Source organism: Ceratotherium simum, chromosome 5 (genome assembly GCF_057802395.1).
Source record: "Ceratotherium simum simum isolate JZ-2026a chromosome 5, ASM5780239v1, whole genome shotgun sequence".
In the NCBI taxonomy this organism is placed as follows: domain Eukaryota; kingdom Metazoa; phylum Chordata; class Mammalia; order Perissodactyla; family Rhinocerotidae; genus Ceratotherium; species Ceratotherium simum.
Genome location: NC_141904.1, coordinates 44,140,848 through 44,160,087, shown reverse-complemented (window position 1 = coordinate 44,160,087; position 19,240 = coordinate 44,140,848). Strand labels below are relative to the sequence as shown.

The 19,240-nt window shown below is 39.3% G+C and overlaps 1 protein-coding gene across 4 annotated transcripts in view; it reads left to right on the top strand.

Annotated features, from left to right (window-relative positions):
• The window catches only part of ULK4 (unc-51 like kinase 4), a 533,886-nt gene that overhangs the window by 229,072 nt on the left and 285,574 nt on the right, over positions 1 to 19,240 (top strand). For all 4 annotated transcript variants that reach the window (XM_087430781.1, XM_087430782.1, XM_004419552.3 and 1 more), the window contains exon 31: positions 11,047 to 11,095. In XM_087430781.1, the coding sequence (XP_087286907.1) occupies positions 11,047 to 11,095 (49 nt within the window). The remainder of the gene's footprint in view (positions 1 to 11,046; positions 11,096 to 19,240) is intronic.

The window sequence follows — 19,240 nt, the reverse complement described above, 5'->3', positions numbered from 1 at the left end:
AAACGGAGGTCCATCAATAGAGGATGAGTTAAATACACTGTAGATTAGAAATGGTGTAGATATAAGCACTCATGTTTTAAATGAATATTTAATTACATGGGAAAATGTTTTTAATGTGTTAAAAAAAAACCAATATATGTAGTATGATTTGAACTTTTTCTTCCACCTCCTATTCTGATATATCTAATAAACTCTTTTTTTTTTTTTTTAAGATTTTATTTATTTATTTTTCCCCCCAAAGCCCCAGTAGATAGTTGTGTGTCATAGCTGCACATCCTTCTAGTTGCTGCATGTGGGACGCGGCCTCAGCATGGCCGGAGAAGCAGCGCGTCGGTGTGAGCCCGGGATCCGAACCCGGGTCGCCAGCAGTGGAGCGCGCTCACTTAACCACTAAGCCACGGGGCCGGCCCTCTAATAAACTCTTAAATTAGGCAGATTCCACTTCTAATCCCAGATCCGTTACTGGCTTTGTAAGTGACTATGAACGGATTGCTTCACCAGCCTGATCTTCAGTGTCTTCCTCTGTAAAATGGACTTAACCTCAGAGGGTTATTGGACATTGAATGAGGCGTGGCTGTCCAAGTGACGTAGAGTACATGCACAAGAAATGGTAGCTATTATTTTAGAGATGAATTGATCCTATGTCCTATATGAATAGAAAAAAGACAATACATCAAAACTTATTAATGATTTTCTTAGAGTGCTGGGATTATAATATTTTCTTTGTAATGCTTTTCTCTTTTTCCCAAATGTAACATTCAAAAAAATATTATATTTTATTCTTGTGTATTTATACATTTTATATAAATAATTTTATGTAACTAGCTATGTAAAATTATTATGACTTTTAATAATTATTTTCTATAATCAGGCAAAACCCGTAAATTTGTTAAGCACACACATACACACACAGGCTGGTGGTTCTTATCAAACATTAACGTTAATGACAATCCATAACCCATGTTATGGTTTTCATGGTCAGTAAGGTAGCCTTTGGTTCAGTGGTTTGAAGTTGATCCTCGCTTTCTATTTTTGTCTCAGTACCGTAATGTCATGGATTGATCTTAGAAGTAGCTTCTGAAATGAGCGTGGGGACACTAAAGTTACTCAGTAAAATAAAAGTATAATTTATAGGAATTGGGACTGAACCTAAGATCTGAACATCAAGGAGGTTGAGCAGGGTGTTAAGTTGTTCTTTTTTACCCTCTTCTATTCCACCCACGTTGACATCTTTGCTTCCTACATCACGTGAACATGGCAACCACCAGGTTTTCTTTGTCTTGCCAACTCTTTATATGTTGGTGTACCTTTGGTTTCTGCCTTCAGCCCACTTCTCACTCTTCTTTCCAAACTTAATTCATCTTCTTCTCCAAACTAGCTTTTCCCCTCTATACATTATCTTAGTATAGTATCTTAGAGCAGTTAAGATCATGAACACTGAAACCAATTAGCTGTGTTACCTTGGAAGGTTCAATGTTAGTTTTCTTCTTTGTAGAATAAGGTTACTCATTCCTACCACATGGTAAGGATTACATGAGAGCTAAAGCACTAAGCCCAGTGCATTAGGGCATAGGGAGCTTCTGTAAATGAGATTGCTTGCTGTGATGTTTATTGTTCTGGTGGTGGTCATGGTGGTGGCTTCCAGGTAGGCCAAAACCAGCACCTGGAGTCATTCTGTATTTCTTCCCTCCTCTCTCTCTCCTGCTGCAATAGATTTTCAAATTCTGTTGATGCAACCTTGTTAATCTTGCTCATCTTTGTCTTTTCCTGTTTACTCCTGCTTTGGTTCTTATCACCTCTTATCTTGAGTCATTTTCAGCTAACTGATCTTCTTGTTCCCAGTCCTTTTTGTTTTCAGTCCATCCTCCTCAACTGCAGCCTGAATAATCATTGTAAAAATATAAAGCTGGTAACGACATCATTTTGCCTAATCCTCCCCTTAGTGGTGCCCAGTCACCTAGAGGAGGGACATGTGCTAACTCAGCAAACTTTTTCTGCAAAGACCAGATAATCAGTATTTCAGGCATTGCAGGCTGTGTGGTCTCTGTTGCAGCTACCCAACTCTGCCATTGTAGTGTAAAAGCAGCCATAGACAATATGTAAATGAATGAGTGTCACTGTGTTCTAGTAACACTTTATTTGTGGAAACCGAAATTTGAATTTCCTGCAATTTTCATGTGTCATGAAGTAATCTTCTTTTGATTTTTTTCGACCATTTAAAAACCTAACAACCATTCTTAGCTTGTGGGCCATACAAATACTGGGGCTGACAAGGTTTGGCTTGCAGGCGTAGTTTACCAACCCCATCTAGAGGATAAAGGGCAAGCTCCTCAGCCTGGCTGTCAAGATCTTTTGTGATCTGCCCTGCCTTATTCCTCCAGCCTGATCTTTTGCTACCTTCTCTTTACCTCTTACACTAATGCAATAAACTTGCCTTTTCACTGCCATTAACGAGCCATCCTGTTTTTGCTTTTTATCACGCTGTTCCCTTTGCACAGGACACAATTCATCCCTGCCTGTCCTCTCTTCCCTCCTACCCCTTCCTCCATCCCCTACCTGTCAATAACCTACTCTTCTTTCAAGGTTCAGCTCAAGCAGTACCTATACTATGGAATGTAGACGCTGATCTAAGCTGCCTGGGTTTGTATCTCAGCCCCACTCCTTGTCACTTGACCAATTTTTTGTGCCTTCATTTCTCATTTGAAAAAAAAGTAATCATCATCATCATACCTAACTCATAGGATTTTTCTTTTTATTTGTTAGAGTCCAATGAGTTAGCACATGTATAGCACTGGGAACCGTGTGTTCCACATAGTGACTGTGTGATCCATATTTACCACTGTAGTCACTGTTCGTTACACTTTGAAGCCTTTGTTATGCCCCTCAGATAGAAAAGACTATTTCTGTTGTCCCATCTGTACCCTTTATAGATGTCTGTCCTAGCACTTACGGTACTTGGTGTAGCTCTCAGCCCAATGCATGGCACATAATAGCCTCCCAGTGAATGTTTACTGAGTGAATGAGAGAGAAGAGAGAGAAATCTTAGCCTGACTTCAAGTAGATTCAAAACAAAAATCTCTTGCATTTTCTTAAGTAACAGGACAAAAAGGGACCATAGAAAATAAGCAGGTTCATTAAATTGACAAGAATTTAAAAAACATCTCTTATATAATTGCTGTATTTTAGTGTTGGGCTCCTGTCTGTAGGAGAAAAGCAATGCTGGCCACATGTACAATCTAATGGTCCTCTTACGGACTTGCTTCTGGTTTGTGCCCCTACCAATCTTCTATCTTACTGAGCATTTCTTTCTGTTCAGTTCCCTCCCTGCTCTGGTGCAAGGATGAGCATGCTTCTTATCTGTAGTTTCAAGGTGTGGAGCTGTGGGACCAATACAGAATCATGTCTTGGGGAGAGCACCAAGGATTCAAAGATTTATTAGAGAAAGGAGGCCAGCTGCAGAGCCACAAGGTTCAGAAAGACAGAGGGTGAGGAATCAGGACCAGGCAGAGCAGAAAGCACTGGGCAGGATGTGGGAAGGAGGGGCTGGAGCCCTTGGCTGGTCACCGAGAGTGTTGCTGTCTGTGCAGGGACAGTTCCTGTAAAGCCCTGGACAAAATGGGACTTTCAGGCATATTGTAGCATCTGGAGTTAGAAGGAGTCAGAACTGTCTTGTAAATAAGCTCCGCACACTGTGTGGAGATCCTCTTGACTACAGCTCTTCTATCTCACCTTCCATACTTTCTGTGATAGAAACATTGTGTCACCTTGTTTCATTCAACAGATGTGGGTTATCACAGGGCTGTATTGGGCATCTATTGAGGTAGTAGGTAGAAAAGCATTTTGCAAAAGTTGCTAATATATATCATAAAGTTCTTATATATCTTATATATCATAAAGTTCTTATATTTCCATCTAAAATCTCCTTTCTATTGGAAAACATTTGCTTTTTACCTAACCAAATTTCTCTTGCTGAAATTCCTATCTTTTTTCATGCTGTTTTAGACAATGGGAGATTTCCGTATATCAGAGGTGCATTCTGGTATAGCCTCATATGCTAACTTAATTCTAAGACTTTCTCAGCAAATGAAGCAGTCAGCTTTATAACTTGGATTAAGTTATTTTTATATTGTGTATGTTTTGTGCCCACTGGGGTGTAAATTTCCTCAGGGAAGACGTATAATGCCTGCCCATAAGGAGGACTCTTGTAGATCTTTGTAAAATGACCAGATCTGAAATTCTCTGTGCTAAAGCAGCTAAAATCTCAACTCTGCCCTTTTTTTGTGAAAAAAAAAGAAAAAAAACCTTTCATATGTGTACCTTTATTGGTAAGACTTCTGCAGTTCTCTGCAAGAGGATTAGCAGGCATCGCTGGCAAGGGCAAACATTTCAAGGAGAAACATTACAAATATTCTTGCTTTCAGGATAGACATTATATCATGCTGTAACTAAACATTATGAACTCGTTTCTTTTTGAAGCTGATTCATTGAACCAATAATTTTAAATTCAGCTTGATGTTGGAGATTTTTTGTTTAAAATGACGGTTGTTGGTCCACTAGACTGGTAAATTATGGTAAGAAACTCAAAAGCTTTGTTTGTACTCTAGTGCTCAGTTACAACAAATATGAAATCTGAAACTCCTAACCAGTGTTGTTGGAAAGCTAAAAAATGTCCAGCATCTATCTTGAGTTTGTACACAAGTTGGCCAGAAGCAGCTTATTCAAAGAATCAAATATGATTTTTTTTTTTTTTTTAAGAGGTGGGGGTAAGATGGAATTGCACTGAGGGTAAGTTCAGGCCTGTAGTGGGCAGAATTCTAAGATGACCTTCAAGATTCCCAGCCCCTGGTGTATACATACCTTCTACCAGTTGTTCAGTTAAACACTAATTTAGTGCTGCTGTGAAGGGATATTGCAGATGTCATTAAGGTCCCAAACTAGTTGACCTTAAAATATGGAGATTATCCGAGTGGGCCTGACTAATCATATGAGCCATTTGAATCTGGTCTAGAGGTCAGAGACAGGGAAGTCAAAGAGATTTGATGTTTGAGAAGGATTCAACATGGAGGAGATTCTCCACTGATAGTTTCAGAGATAGAGGAGGCCACATGGCAAGGAATGTAAGTGGCCTTCAGGACCTGAGAGGGATCCCTGGCTGACAGCCAGCAAGGAGATAGGGACCTCAGGCCTACAACTGCATGGAACTGAATTCTGTCTACAATGAGAATGAGATTGAAAACGTATCCCCTCCACCTCCAGCCTTCAAATGAGAACTTAGCCCAGCTGAAACCTGGCTTCTAAATTTGTGATATGCTGAGCAGATAACCCAGCCATGCTGAGCTGGACTTCTGACCTACAGAACTTTGAACTAAAAAATGGATGTTGCTTTAAGCCCCTAAATTTGTGGTAATTTGTTATGCAGCAATAGAAAACTAATATGAGGCCCCAGTCAGGACTTCTTTGGCTCACTGTAGTAGCCTATTAACTAGTCTGTCTGGTTCTAGACTAGTACTCTCAAACTGTGGTGAAGAAACAGTCTTTGAAATTTCAGTGTGTTGCAGAACAGTACTGTGGCAGATGGTGTTTTATAAAGAGTAAAGTGCTCACGTGGTTAAGGTGGTGCCTGCCAGGTTTCTCCATTATAAATATCTTGTGGGGAAGTCTTTTAAGACTATGCGACTATCCTATTTTTCATCGTATTTTGGTGGAGTCATGTTTTAAAACTGCCACAAAGTTCAAAATCCAACTGTTATTCTTCTGCTTAAAGTCCTTCAGAGGGTCCCCATAAACCTTCAGGGTAAAATCCAAACTTACTTGCATGACTTTCACTGCTATGTCATTCTACGCTATGTTTCACGTTGTCCTTGTACTGCTCAGAATGCTTACCACCCTTTCCATACAGGCACACCTGCCTCCTCCACACACTAACTGGCCAGTTCCTACTGTCTTTCAAGGCTCCTAAACATCTCTTCTCACCAGTCTGGGCTCTCTAAGTTTTCCCCATGTCTATTCTGTTATATCCTGTGCATATGTCTCTCGTAGAAGTTTAATTTTGTTTTTATATTTGCTTATGTATCTGTTAAGCCACTTGCCTCTGAGTTTGAGGGCATGAATTTTGAGTTTATAAGATTAGCCCATAGCAAGGGCTCAATCGTGTTAATCAGTTGAGATAGTTTCCAGGAAAAAAGTCTCCAGTACTAAGTAAGATCTGTATGACAAGATGGAGAGATGGTGGATGGAGAAGCCCTTTGGGGAGGATAGTGTCCCTGATGGATAGAGTCACCTGTAGATCTCAACTTCTGGCCCTAGCTTCATGTGTATTGTCTCTACCCACATGGGTAGATAAAAACTGCACACAAGCAAAATCAAGACGGTGCAGCTCCATGGACCAACCCTGGTGTCTCGTAGATCTGTTTTATCACAGACTCCTGGGTACTCCTTTCTTTGTCTGTAAAACTGAGCCCAGAGCAGGTGGAGATCTTTTGCCTTCCTCTCTCTGCACTTCCTCAGGGCTCCTCTTTTTTCTGAATAAATAGAAGTATAGTGGAGTGGAGCAGGGGGGACTCTAATTCCTTTTAATTCTTGTTCTTGGTGCATCCCTAAATGTCTTAAGTTTTAAAGGAAAGTTAAAAAAATGTTAATAATGGTTTGAAATTTGGCCCAACCTACTTCTATAGCTCTCTGAACAGAAGCAGAGTAATCTCTCTATTCCTACTTTCCCTATTTAAGTTGTAACCAGTCATTTATATCTAAATATTGCTAGATTTACTTTATAGTTAGCCTTTATTTTCAATGTGTGTAAAATGTAATCGTGCAGCAAAGAAAACCAAGGCCATCATAGTTCCATAGGCCACTGATAATGACTTTACCTCAAAAGCAATTGTTCTTTCTTACATCAAAAGTGTTGACCTATTGGGGCTGGCCCCGTGGCGTGGCGGCTAAGTGTGCGCGCTCCGCTGCTGGCAGCCCAGGTTCGGATCCCGGGCGTGCACTGATGTACCGCTTGTCAGGCCATGCTGTGGTGGCGTCCCATATAAAGTGGAGGAAGAGAGGCACAGATGTTAGCCCAGGGCCAGTCTTCCTCAGCAAACAAAAAAGAGGAGGATTGGCATGAATATTAGCTCAGGGCTGATCTTCCTCACAGAAAAAAAAAAAAAAGTGTTGACCTATTATTTAAAGTAAATGTTTTGTTTTATTAATCACAGCACATTTTGTGATAAAATCTTGTTATAGATCAATTTGTGCTTGTAGCTTACATAGATAAATCTCAACTAAATAATTATCAAAATTTAAATACATGATATTTTACATAGTATCATTGATGCTTGAACTATCAAACATCAATAAAAAAATTTAAAAAAATTTCCCAACACTAAGAGCAACATTTACTTTAGGCACAAGGAGGAATTAAAGTGTCAAATAATGTATCCTAGAGATTTCCATAAGTTTATTCAAAATTTTCTAATTCAAACAGCACCTCCTTTGTTAATAATGTAAACCACAGATATACAAAATCCCAGTGAATCTTCCCAAACAAAGCCTAGTAAGGAAAACTCTTTAACCATACACAATCTATCATTAAATCGTACTGTTAAGGAAAAAACCAAAACAAAACAAAATGAAAAATCCAAGGTAAAGTGGTCCCAGGAGCTGCATTTGGGAATTTACTCATCTGGAATTACTTAAACGCCGTGTGCTTCGATGGCTAACATAAAGGAAGAAAAGTATACTGTGATGTAGTTAATATCTTCACAATCCTTTGAAGATTAGGGATAATTTCAAAAAGATACCTATTTTGTTTATTTGTGGTTTAAAAAAATTCAGATAGATCTCTTTACTTCCTGTACCTCAGGCTGTCCATAAGCCATAGAAATTTTCATTCTTTCGGAATTTAGAATATAATAGGCTCTTGTAGTAAAATAATACTGCGGATTTAAATACATCCTGGTGGCCAACCACAACAGAGCCCAGAAATAGGGTAGCCTTTTGCATCATGATTTTCCAAACTCTACTATGATGATTTAAGGCTTGCTGCCTGAATAATTTCCTGAGATTCAGCCACGTCAACTTTATTTAGAGGTAAACCTCGTCCTCCCTGGCCTACAGAGGCCTGAGCACTGGAGCTGCTCTCCAGAGTACCAAATCAGAGGAAGAGAGCTCCAAGTAGATGGCTCCGTGACTCAGAGTGCATGAAGGGTTTGATCATTTGAGACCTGAGCCACTAATTGGACCTACGGTGGTATGAGAGGAAATGCTTCCAGTTAAGAAGACTGATTTTTGGGGCTGGCCCCGTGGTGCAAGCGGTTAAGTGCGCGTGCTCCGCTGCGGCACCTCAGGGTTCCCCGGTTCGGATCCCGGGTGCGCACCGACGCACTGCTTGGCAAGCCATGCTGTGGCAGCGTCCCATATAAAGTGGAGGAAGATGGGCACGGATGTTAGCCCAGGGCCAGTCTTACTCACCATAAAAAAAAAAAAAAAGACTAATCTTTTTAAAAAATTCAGATTTTAAGAATATACTGAGGTCAAATGAATATTGTCTCCAAAGCAATCTTAAATCTGTGGATTTCAGATGTTTTATCTACAACCCACACATAAGAAAAATGGGTTTTACACCACTATGTGGTACACATATGCAGACCTATCACTGAAGCAAAAATGTGACGGAATGATACTACGTGTGTCACCCTTGGATATTCTCTATTTTATTATTTTTTAATAAGAAAATGCTAGTCAATACGCAGTAAACTGATCTCATTGCCCACTTATTGGTCACTTCCCACGCTTTGGAAGAACACTGCCTTAGATAGTTGTAAACGTTTGCAGCTGCCCTTGTTCCATACTTGCTTTAGAGTTTTTTTGGACTTGCATTTGAGGTTAGTTATGAGTCACAGAAAATGTCTTAGGAATTTTTTTAAACTAAACATTATTTAGCTTGAGTTCCCTTTTTATTTACCAGATGTGGGTCTAAATTATGTTAGTCAAATCAAAGAACAAAAATTGGCATGGTTGATTGTACTCAGAAGAGTGGAAGGACTGGAGTGTTAGAATTTAGAATTAAAGGACACTTAAGACATAGTCCAGGCCAGCCTGCTCATCGTGCAGAGAGACTTGCAGAAGAACTAGTCGTAATTTTTAAGAATGTATTAAGGTAGTTTGTGTCGTCATATCTTAATAATAGAATATATTTTAAAATACTATCATGAAAGGGCTGGTGTTGTGAGTGGGTGCTTCTGGATCTGAATGTTGGGGTAGACTGTGGTAGAGGGAGCTGTAACTCCTAGGTACCATTGGAGAAGTAGTGGTGTCTGTGTCCCTGTGACTTTCTTAGCTTTGATTACTAGGGCAACTCTGAGATGTATATGCTTGGCTATTTCAGCCTGGGCCTAATAAGAGTATATATCATAAAAATTTAAAAAGATCAATTTAGGAAAAGAGATGGTTAACATCCAGGAAGCTGCGGAAGAAGATTGGGAATGTTCTGGCCTGAAGTTGTGCTTGGTCTTGAATCCCACCCAGGCACGGTATAAGGACCTTCATCTTCACATCTGAGCCTTCAATTCCTAGGAAAGTGAGAGAATGTAAATGAGTTTGATAGTTGTAATCAAAATCTTTTTCCCTCTAATACACTGAAACTACAGAAATAATCACATTTGTTTGTTTAAGATACCAAGTGCTTCAATCTTTGGGAACTCTCTCTGTATCTCTCTTTCCCTAAACACATATCCCTAAATGCTGTGATCTTTTTGTGGCTAGTCTCATAGGCTTTTCTTTTATCAAGGTATTATCACAGACAGACAAGCTCTGGGGAGGCCGGATGATAAATTCCCTTTCTATCCACCTGGCATTTTCTCTGAAATAGATAAACTGCGCATACCTACGAGGAAGGCAACATGCTTGTCTTAAGTGCTGTAGTTTATCTTACAAAGTAAATGCTAATAAAATTAAGGAATCTGATTTTTTCTTCTTAAACTGAAGGAAGAGTCAGCAAATTATTGCTTATGGGCCCAATATGGCACACTGCCTGATTTTGTAAATAAAATTTTATTGGAACACGGCCCTGACTATTCATTTATGTATTATTTATGCCTGCTTTTACGTTACAGTGACAGAGTTAAGTAGTTGCTGTAGAGACTCATGTGGCTTGCAAAGCCTACAATGTTTGCTACCTGCTCCTTTACAGAAAAAAATTTGCTGATCCCTGGACTAAAGGAATATTTAGAGATTGAAGCACTATTCTTAGTAAAAACTGTCACTTTTGAATCAAGGCCATTTTCTCTTAAATTGCATGAAAAAATTTTCTGTTATGATAGATGACGATTTACCACTAGGTTTGATGAGGGAAAGTGCTTAGAGTCTATTGGGTAATTGTGTCTACCTTTTGTGTGTGTGTAAGGAAGATTGGCCCTGAGCTAACATCCGTGCCCATCTTCCTCTATTTTGTTTGTGGGATGCTGCCACAACACGGCCTGATGAGTGGCGCGTAGGTCTGCACTTGGGATCCGAACATGCAAACCCCAGGCTGCTGAAGCGGAGCGTACGAACTTAACCACTATGCCACTGGGCAGGGCCCTGGTGTCTACTTTTTTTAAATTTAAAGATCATTAAAAATCATTGTACATTAATTAATGCTGAGAAGATAGCTAATGAGGCATATATGAAAGATTACTGTGTGGCATGCTTATAATTTAACTGTACAGTGAGAGTTGGTTGCATTATTTAAGCTGGCATTGACTGTTTTGATGGTCTTTATAATTGTGAATTTTAATTAATTTTTACATTTATCAATCTATCAATTTTTATATTATCAATTTATTTGAGATTATACTTGCTACCGATCAATAAGGCTAAGCTAATAGTCGCTTGCAAAGAAGCCCCATATTTCTTATGTTTAATAGGTGTAGTTCGATGTATTAAAAATGAATATTTATTCATATGTTTCTCGGTCACAGAATTTAGGCAATAAAACGTGGGGTTGCAGTGCTCCATATCAGGGCAGCAGTTTAAATATGAGTTATCTAATGTGTGGTTATCTTTTTGTTTTTTTAACAGACTTGTGGAAGAAAGCAAACTGATCCCACTCATTTTTCAAGTAATTCTGGTAAGAATGGAAATGTGCATCTGAAATTGAAGTGAAATTTAAAAATTTTTTAGAGTTTTAACCATGTTGTGTGGTTGGGTTCAAACCCGAACTCTGCCCGGAAGGATTGTGTGTCCTTCATCATCTCACTTAACCTTACTGGGCTTCGGTTTCCTTGTCTGAGTCTTGACCAGCTCTGCAGTTGTATAGGGACATTGCTTAATGACCCGTCCTCTTTTCACAAATCCTTTGCATTTTATTTCTGTTGAGTTAAATGATATGTTATATAATATAGAAAGAAAGTTGGTGCTTATAGCAGGGGAGTGCCCTTAGCCAAAGAAATGTTCTCTTGTACCTGGGTGGGTTATCTGCCTTTACCAAAAACTGCTTTTTGGGACACGACTTTGATGTCCTCGAAGAACTTTATTAAATTCCTATTTTACTTTTGTCTTTCTTGAGTTGAATCATCTCAACTTTTTTTCTCTGTATAAATGCGTTTTTTAATCAATGAAATGTCATCGTACTGTTATCCTGTGAACTATCCTTGTCCTTTCTAAATTTTTGTCACTGAGCTAGACATAATATAGTATTTTATTGATTCTATGATGCACATCTTTTTCAGATTTTAACATTTCTGAAACTGGGATGTACTTTCCAAATCAATGGCATTTTACAATTGCTTTCAGCCGGGTGACCTGGTCGTCATTGCCTTAACCAATTTATTTCCCTTTTCTTTTTCTTTCTGTAAGTGCTCAAGAGTGGTATATTATAAAACTATATATATATGTCTGAATAAGTCTAAAAGAGCTCTTTCAATAAAAATAAAATGAAAATTCTAAGTAATAAGAAACAATGTTGCGGTTTAATTGTCTGCATTTTTCTTTCTTAGTGCTTGATAAAGTAATAGTAATAGAAGCGATAGATTCCTGCATTCAAGGAAACACAGTATGTACTTCAGTTAGGTTTGGTTTCTAACTTCCAGGGCCTGTGTGGTGTCTAGTCTATATAGCAGCTTCTAGCAATGATTTGATCAGGACGAGACATAATGAAAAAATTGTATGGGGACCCCACACACTTGGCTACTGCTTATGTCTTCTAGCCACCCATTAAAAAAACAAAACAGCATTTGACTCATTCCTCCAGTGGTCGCTGTGACCTGTTGATGACTTTTTTCATCACTCTTAGGCCATAACTGTTTTCCAGCTTCTGTTTGATGTACTTAAAGCCTGATTACAGGCTTTGGAACTTCCTTCTTCTTTTCTAGAGTTCCTCGTATGATGTGCTCTTACCAGCACTGCATCCTCCCCTAGATGTTTTTCATTAAGAAAGCAAACCTGTCTCTTCCGATGGGCGGGAATGGCAGGCAGCTTCTGTGTCTTTCCTGCAGGCCTACAGAAAGTGAAGATGAAGGGAGCAGATCTCTGAATTTGATGTCCTGTTTGTACAGAATAGCCATGTACAAATCTTAAGGAAAGAAACATTTCTGGAGCTCTGTGGTAGAACCAAGAGTTCCAAGTATGGATCAAATGGGTTAAATAACCAATTGAAAGTAATTTTTATTCTTTAAAAAAAAAAAAGTCTCCAATTGTAACTGCTTGTTTGGGAAGCACAGTGCTCCCTCCTGTCTGGGTGGCTAGTATGTGGGTCCCTGGATTCACGGTGAAGGAGAGGGCCATGTGTAAGCATGGAATTGGACAGGAGCATAGTAGGCACTGTTAGGGAGAGAGGTAGAGGCTGTGGATGCCAGAGGAGGGAGTGACGACTCTGCTCAGTGCAGGGAGGGGAGTCTCACAGAAGAAGTAACCTTTGGACAGGGCCCTGAGGGAGTTGTCATGAGCGGAGGGGGCGTTCCAGCTTTTGGGGATGGTGAGGACTTAGGTGGGCCTGGACCAGTGACCGTGGAGAAGTGTAGGGAGTGAGGCTGAGTGGTAGTTTGGGACCAGATCCTGCAAGGCTTTATACTGTGGTTGTTTCATGTTTTTTGGCTTTGCAAATAATTTATACTCTTCAAAATCACATAGTATCTTTTTTTTTTTAAATTTTTTGTTTATTGCAGTAACATTGGTTTATAACATTGTAAAAATTTCAGGTGTACATCATTGTACTTCTATTTCTGCATGGACTACATCATGTTCACCACCAAAATACTAATTACAACCCATCACCACACACATGTACCGAATTATCCCTTTCACCCTCCTCCCTCCCCCCTTCCCCTCTGGTAACCACCAATCCACTCTCTGTCCCTATGTATTTGTTTATTGTTGTTATTATCTACTACTTAATGAAGGAAATCATACGGTATTTGACCTTCTCCCTCTGACTTATTTCACTTTGCATTATACCCTCAATGTCCATCCATGTTGTCACAAATGGCTGGATTTCGTCGTTTCTTATGGCTGAGTAGTATTCCATTGTGTATATATACCACAGCTTCTTTATCCATTCGTCCCTTGATGGGCATTTAGGTTGCTTCCAAGTCTTGGCTATCGTGAATAAGGCTGCAATGAACACAGGGGTGCATGTACCTTTGCAAATTGGTGTTTTCAAGTTCTTTGGATAAATACCCAACAGTGGAATAGCTGGATCATATGGTAGTTCTATCGTTGATTTTTTGAGGAATCTCCATACTGTTTTCCATAGTGGCTGCACCAGTTTGCACTCCCACCAGCAGTGTATGAGAGTTCCCTTCTCTCCACATCCTCTCCAACACATGTTGTTTCCTGTCTTGTTAATTATAGCCATTCTGACGGGCGTGAGGTGATATCTCATTGTAGTTTTGATTTGCATTTCCCTGATAGTTAGTGATTTTGAACATCTTTTCATGTGTCTGTTGGCCATCTGTATATCTTCTTTGGAGAAATGTCTGTTCAGGTCTTTTGCCCATTTTTTAATTGGGTTGGTAGTTTTTTTGTTGTTGAGATGCATGAGTTCTTTATATATTTTGGAGATTAAGCCCTTATCAGATGTATGGTTTGCAAATATCTTCTATATATAGAAAACCCTAAAGAATCCACCAGAAAACTTTTAGAAGTAATAAACGAATATGGTAAAGTTGCAGGATACAAAATCAACATACAAAAATCAGTTGCATTTCTGTACACTAACAATGAAGTAGCAGAAAGAGAAATTAAGAATACCTTCCCATTTACAATTGCAACAAAAAGAATTAAATACCTAGGAATAAACTTAACCAAAGAGGTGAAAGATCTGTACACCGAAAACTATAAAACATTTCTGAAAGAAATTGAAGAAGACACAAAGAAATGGAAAGATATTCCGTGCTCTTGGATTGGAAGAATTAACATAGTTAAGATGTCCATACTTCCTAAAGCCATCTACAGATTCAATGCAATCCCTATCAAAGTTCCAACAACATTTTTCACAGAAATAGAACAAAGAATCCTAAAATTTATATGGAACAACAAAAGACCGCGAATAGCTAAAGGAATCCTGAGAAAAAAGAACAAAGCTGGAGGTATCACACTCCCTGATTTCAAAATATACTACAAAGCTATAGTAACCAAAACAGCATGGTACTGGCACAAAAACAGACACACAGATCAATGGAATAGAATCGAAAGCCCAGAAATAAACCCACACATCTATGGACAGCTAATCTTTGACAAAGGAGCCAAGAACATACAATGGGGAAAAGAAAGTCTCTTCAACAAATGGTGTTGGGAAAACTGGATAGCCACATGCAAAAAAATGAAAGTAGATCCTTACCTTACACCATACACAAAAATTAACTCCAAATGGATTAAAGACTTGAATGTAAGACCTGAAACTGTGAAAGTTCTAGAAGAAAACATAGGCAGTATGCTCTTCGACATCGGTCTTAGCAACATCTTTTCAAACACCACATCTGACCGGGCAAGAGAAACAATAGAAAAAATAAACAAATGGGACTACATCAAACTAAAAAGCTTCTGCACAGCAAAGGAAACCATCAACAAAACGAAAAGACAACCTAACAATTGGGAGAAGATATTTGCAAACATAGTATCTTAAAAAGAAAAACTTTTAGAGCCCCTATGCTTCAGGGGCTATATGCAGTGTGGCTGAGTAGCCACGGGGTTGGGACTCAGAGAGAATCAGGCTTAGGGTCATGGGATTGTACTGGAAACTTGAAACAGGTTGAAAGCTGGGTTCTGGGAGTTTCCTGCAAGTCTCCCTCAGTGAGGCTTTTGAGATCAGCCAAAGGGACCGTGGGGAAGCGAGCATAAAAGCCAGAGCTGGTCTCAGAGGTCTGATCTAAGGGCCCGGGAGTTCTAACACCACCTTCAGGGCAGGGAGCAGGCAGAACATTTTTAATCCTGAGCTCCAGCCACAAGTGTTCCTGCTCTTGGCAGGCTAAGTGGTGGGGAAAGCCAGGTTGCTGATTGCCTACAAAAAGGAGCTGTCGCGGGAGCTGAGCACTTCTTCCCTGGGAGGGCCCATCTTGGTGAGAGCACTGCGTTTTCATTGGCAACAGGCAGCTGTGTTGGGTGGGGAGTGGATGTTCAGCAGCATGCATTGGATTAAGCTGAATGGATTCCTGTATACAGTCTTCAGGGTCTATGGCACTAAGGCAGTCTGGATCTGCCTAATAAATGTGGGTTCTGAAGAACGTCAGCCATCGAAAGAGCCCTGTGGCTTGGTGTTTGAGTGCAGAGTTGCCGGATGAGCAGGAGAGAAGGCATTCTTTTTCCCCCTCTGCCACTTTCCAAAGAGTAGAAGTTGCTTTTAAATGTGTCTTAAGTATGAATTTGGATGGATCAGCCTTTTGATTTTGCTATAAGTCTCATCTCTCTTCATTTTATTTCAGTAGTTTATGTTTTGGCCTATTTTAGTAAATCACTTTGATGCCAAGTAATATAGGCAAACTGTATTTTGTTGGAAAAAAATCTTTATTCATTGCGGATTTTCCAATATGTGCCAAAATATTGCTGTCATGATATTTTATGTCTGTTCCAAAACAAACAATTAAAGAGCAATTTCAGTGGCAAATGTTAACAATAAAAATGGGATTAGCAATACACTAGTTTGACAATTATATTGTTTTAATAATTCTCTTGGATAGCAGTTGAAGCAAGCTTTAGTAAATCTTTTAAGTCAACTGTGTCTTTAGAAAAGAGCCTCTTTATGGACCCTTGGAGCCAAAAATATTTAATCACTGAGACATCAACGTAGTACAGACTGGCAGCCACGTTACATTGGAGGAATGTTATCAATCCTGTGCATTCATCAGGCTTTTAAAATTATTTTGCTCCATTCTGCTTGCAACCCATCTAATGTGAATTGGTTCTTAGGGTATGTTAGAATGACAAGTTCCTTGTAAGTTTAAGAATCTGCGTGCTTGTATTCAATATGCCATTAATAAGATTCTGCTATGCATATAGGCATAAATTTCTAAAATAGAAAACAAGATTCGATTAAAATTTCAAAATGCTTAACTTAGGAAGATATTTCAAAGTTATACAAAGAGTACTTATTGGATGCAGGAGATAAATCTAATTCTTCAGCCTACATGTATACCTATTCACGGCTTCTGTAGATTGTAGAATGGAGCTGTATAACCAATTCCTGTGGTATACAAAGATGACTTCACACACTGCTAATATACTGCCATGAAAGTATGTGCTTTGAGGTTTATTTTTTAGGGGGGTGAAATGGATTTGCATGGATCTATTCTTGATAGTTCGTGTCATAAATTTGTATTTGCAAAATAACTCTCTAGGGCTAGGGTGGACTCTATTGATACTGGATTGAATGAAGTGAAGTTGTCTGTATAATAACTGAACAAATAACTTTAATCTGATAAATACCATGTTACCTGGTTTGCTGAATAAATGGGCTAAAGCTAAGTAAAATAAATTTGTATCCGTAAACTTGGGCTAACACATAACTTGTTTCTGCGTAATCAGCCTAATTGGTTTGAAAGAAGATGGTCTTTGTTAAGATAAAAACCACATCCTGTACCTACTGAAAAAATGCTAAAATAGAGCTTAGGATATCTTTGGCCAGTCACAGGGCACATATGGGGAGTGTGCTACATATGGCTTCTCCTAAGCCAGTGGAATCTTGAGTTTTATCACCATCATTCTTGTTTCTAGTTCTGCTCTAGGTCCTGGGCTTCACTTTGAGGAAACAGATAATATTCCTTCTTCCTTCCCTCTGAGGAGGCTGTCTAGTTAAAAAGCATAGAATTACGTAAGTGATAGGACTTTAAATAATGTACTTCCCAAGAGTGTAAGCTTTTGTATTTTTCCGTTTTTATTCTTTTATTTATTTATTTATTTGTGAGAAAGATCAGCCCTGAGCTAACATCCAATGCCAATCCTCCTCTTTTTTTTTTCTGAGGAAGACTGGCTCTGGGCTAACATCCATGCCCATCTTCCTCTACTTTATATGGGATGCCGCCACAGCATGGCCTGACAAGCGGTGCATTGGTGTGCACCCGGGATCTGAACCCGGGCCATCAGCAGCGGTGTGCGCATGCTTAACCGCTATGCCACGGGGCTGGCCCCTTCAGTTTTTATTCTTGATTGTGGAATTACACTTGTGAAGAAGTAAGGGTAAAATTTCAGCTCAGCAAGTGAGTGACACCTCAGTGAGAATGAGCTACAGACAAGTGAAGAGAGAGGCACGGTCCAGTAAGGTGGAGTGAAGGAGAAGCAAGAGGAACCAAACCGTTAGATTCAATTGTGAAGAAGCAAAAAATGAGTGTGATACTAAAAGAAAAGTCAATGTTTCTGTTGGAAGGTCTGTGGATCTTGGTGCTTCTGTGAGCTTCTCCTGCAGTCATCTCATTGCCTGTTATGATTAGATTGACTAGATTTCCCCTGTAGACCTGCGCTTTTTCATATGGTAGCCAGTAGCCACAGAAAGCACATTGAGCACTTGAAACATGGCTAGTCTGAATTGAGATGCGCTCTAACTGGCAAATACATACTAGATAACCAAGAAAAAGTAAAAGAGAGTGTAAAGTAGCGATGAATTTTCTTATATTGGTTTTATATTAAAATGATAATATTTTGGGCTAAGTGAAATATTATTTAAATTAATTTCATCTGTTTCTTTCTACTTTTTTAATTGCAGCTTTCCGAACTTTTAAAACATGTGGCTTGCATTAAATTTCTGTTGGATAGTGCTGCAGTAGGTGATTTCCTGTCTTGTATCCTCGGTTACACTGTGAGTTTCACTTAGGGAAGAAACCACACCATGTACAACCTCATTTGCCCCCAGCACATTGCCCTCCCTGTGTTTTCCCTGTTAGTATGCATTGATTTATTAGTGAAGGGTGAGGCATGGCTGTTGAATTTCCACCCTGCCTTCCTAGACTGCAGTCACAGCCGACCTTTCTCCCCTGGATGGTGGATTGGAAGAGGAAATAGTAGGAAGGGCCAGTGTTCTTCAGTGTAACATACTCACAAAAGGCAATTTGGTTGTAACTCCCCTGAATTTTGACGATGACTGGTGACACCACTCGATTTTACTTCTTTCCTCACTCTAGACTACCTGGGAATGCCCAGTCATTGGCCACTGGCCACCTTTGGGTTTAGGCTTGTGTTAAGAAAATGAAATGCCCACTGTGGTCATCAGGCATTGCCCGGTCTTACTACTCCAAAGCCCTGTGTCTTCGGAGCCTTTTGATGGATGGAACAAAGTAAAATGACTCATGGTAAATACAGAGAATCCCTGGAAGAGCTTAGTGTAAAGTCAGTGATTGCTCATTCTCAATGTGTAACCACTGAGTGTTCCTTTTTCTCAAACTTTTTCGGTAATGTAGAATCCCATAAAGTTTATTCACAAACAAAACAATTGAAAATACCTACTTTTTAAGAAAGTGGAAATGTCAGCAAAAAGTTAAATAAAGCAGCAAACATCTATTAGCATTTACTTTTGATGCTCTTTGCATTTGTTTTCTTGGATGAGCAAGAAAAAGCAGAATTGATGCGTTTACCCAAAGCTGCAAAGGATTTCAGACTGAGCCTGGAAATATGATGCACTAAAGCAGTTTGCAGATTTATGGGAAAAGAGGAGCTTTTTAAATAGCTTTTGCAAGAGAAATTGCATTTTGGATTTATTAGAGGTACCAAATTGGAGAAAGACTGTGATGAGAAGCCAATAAGGGCAAGTTATTTCATAGGATTTTTAGGTTTATTTTTCTGGTAACAAAAA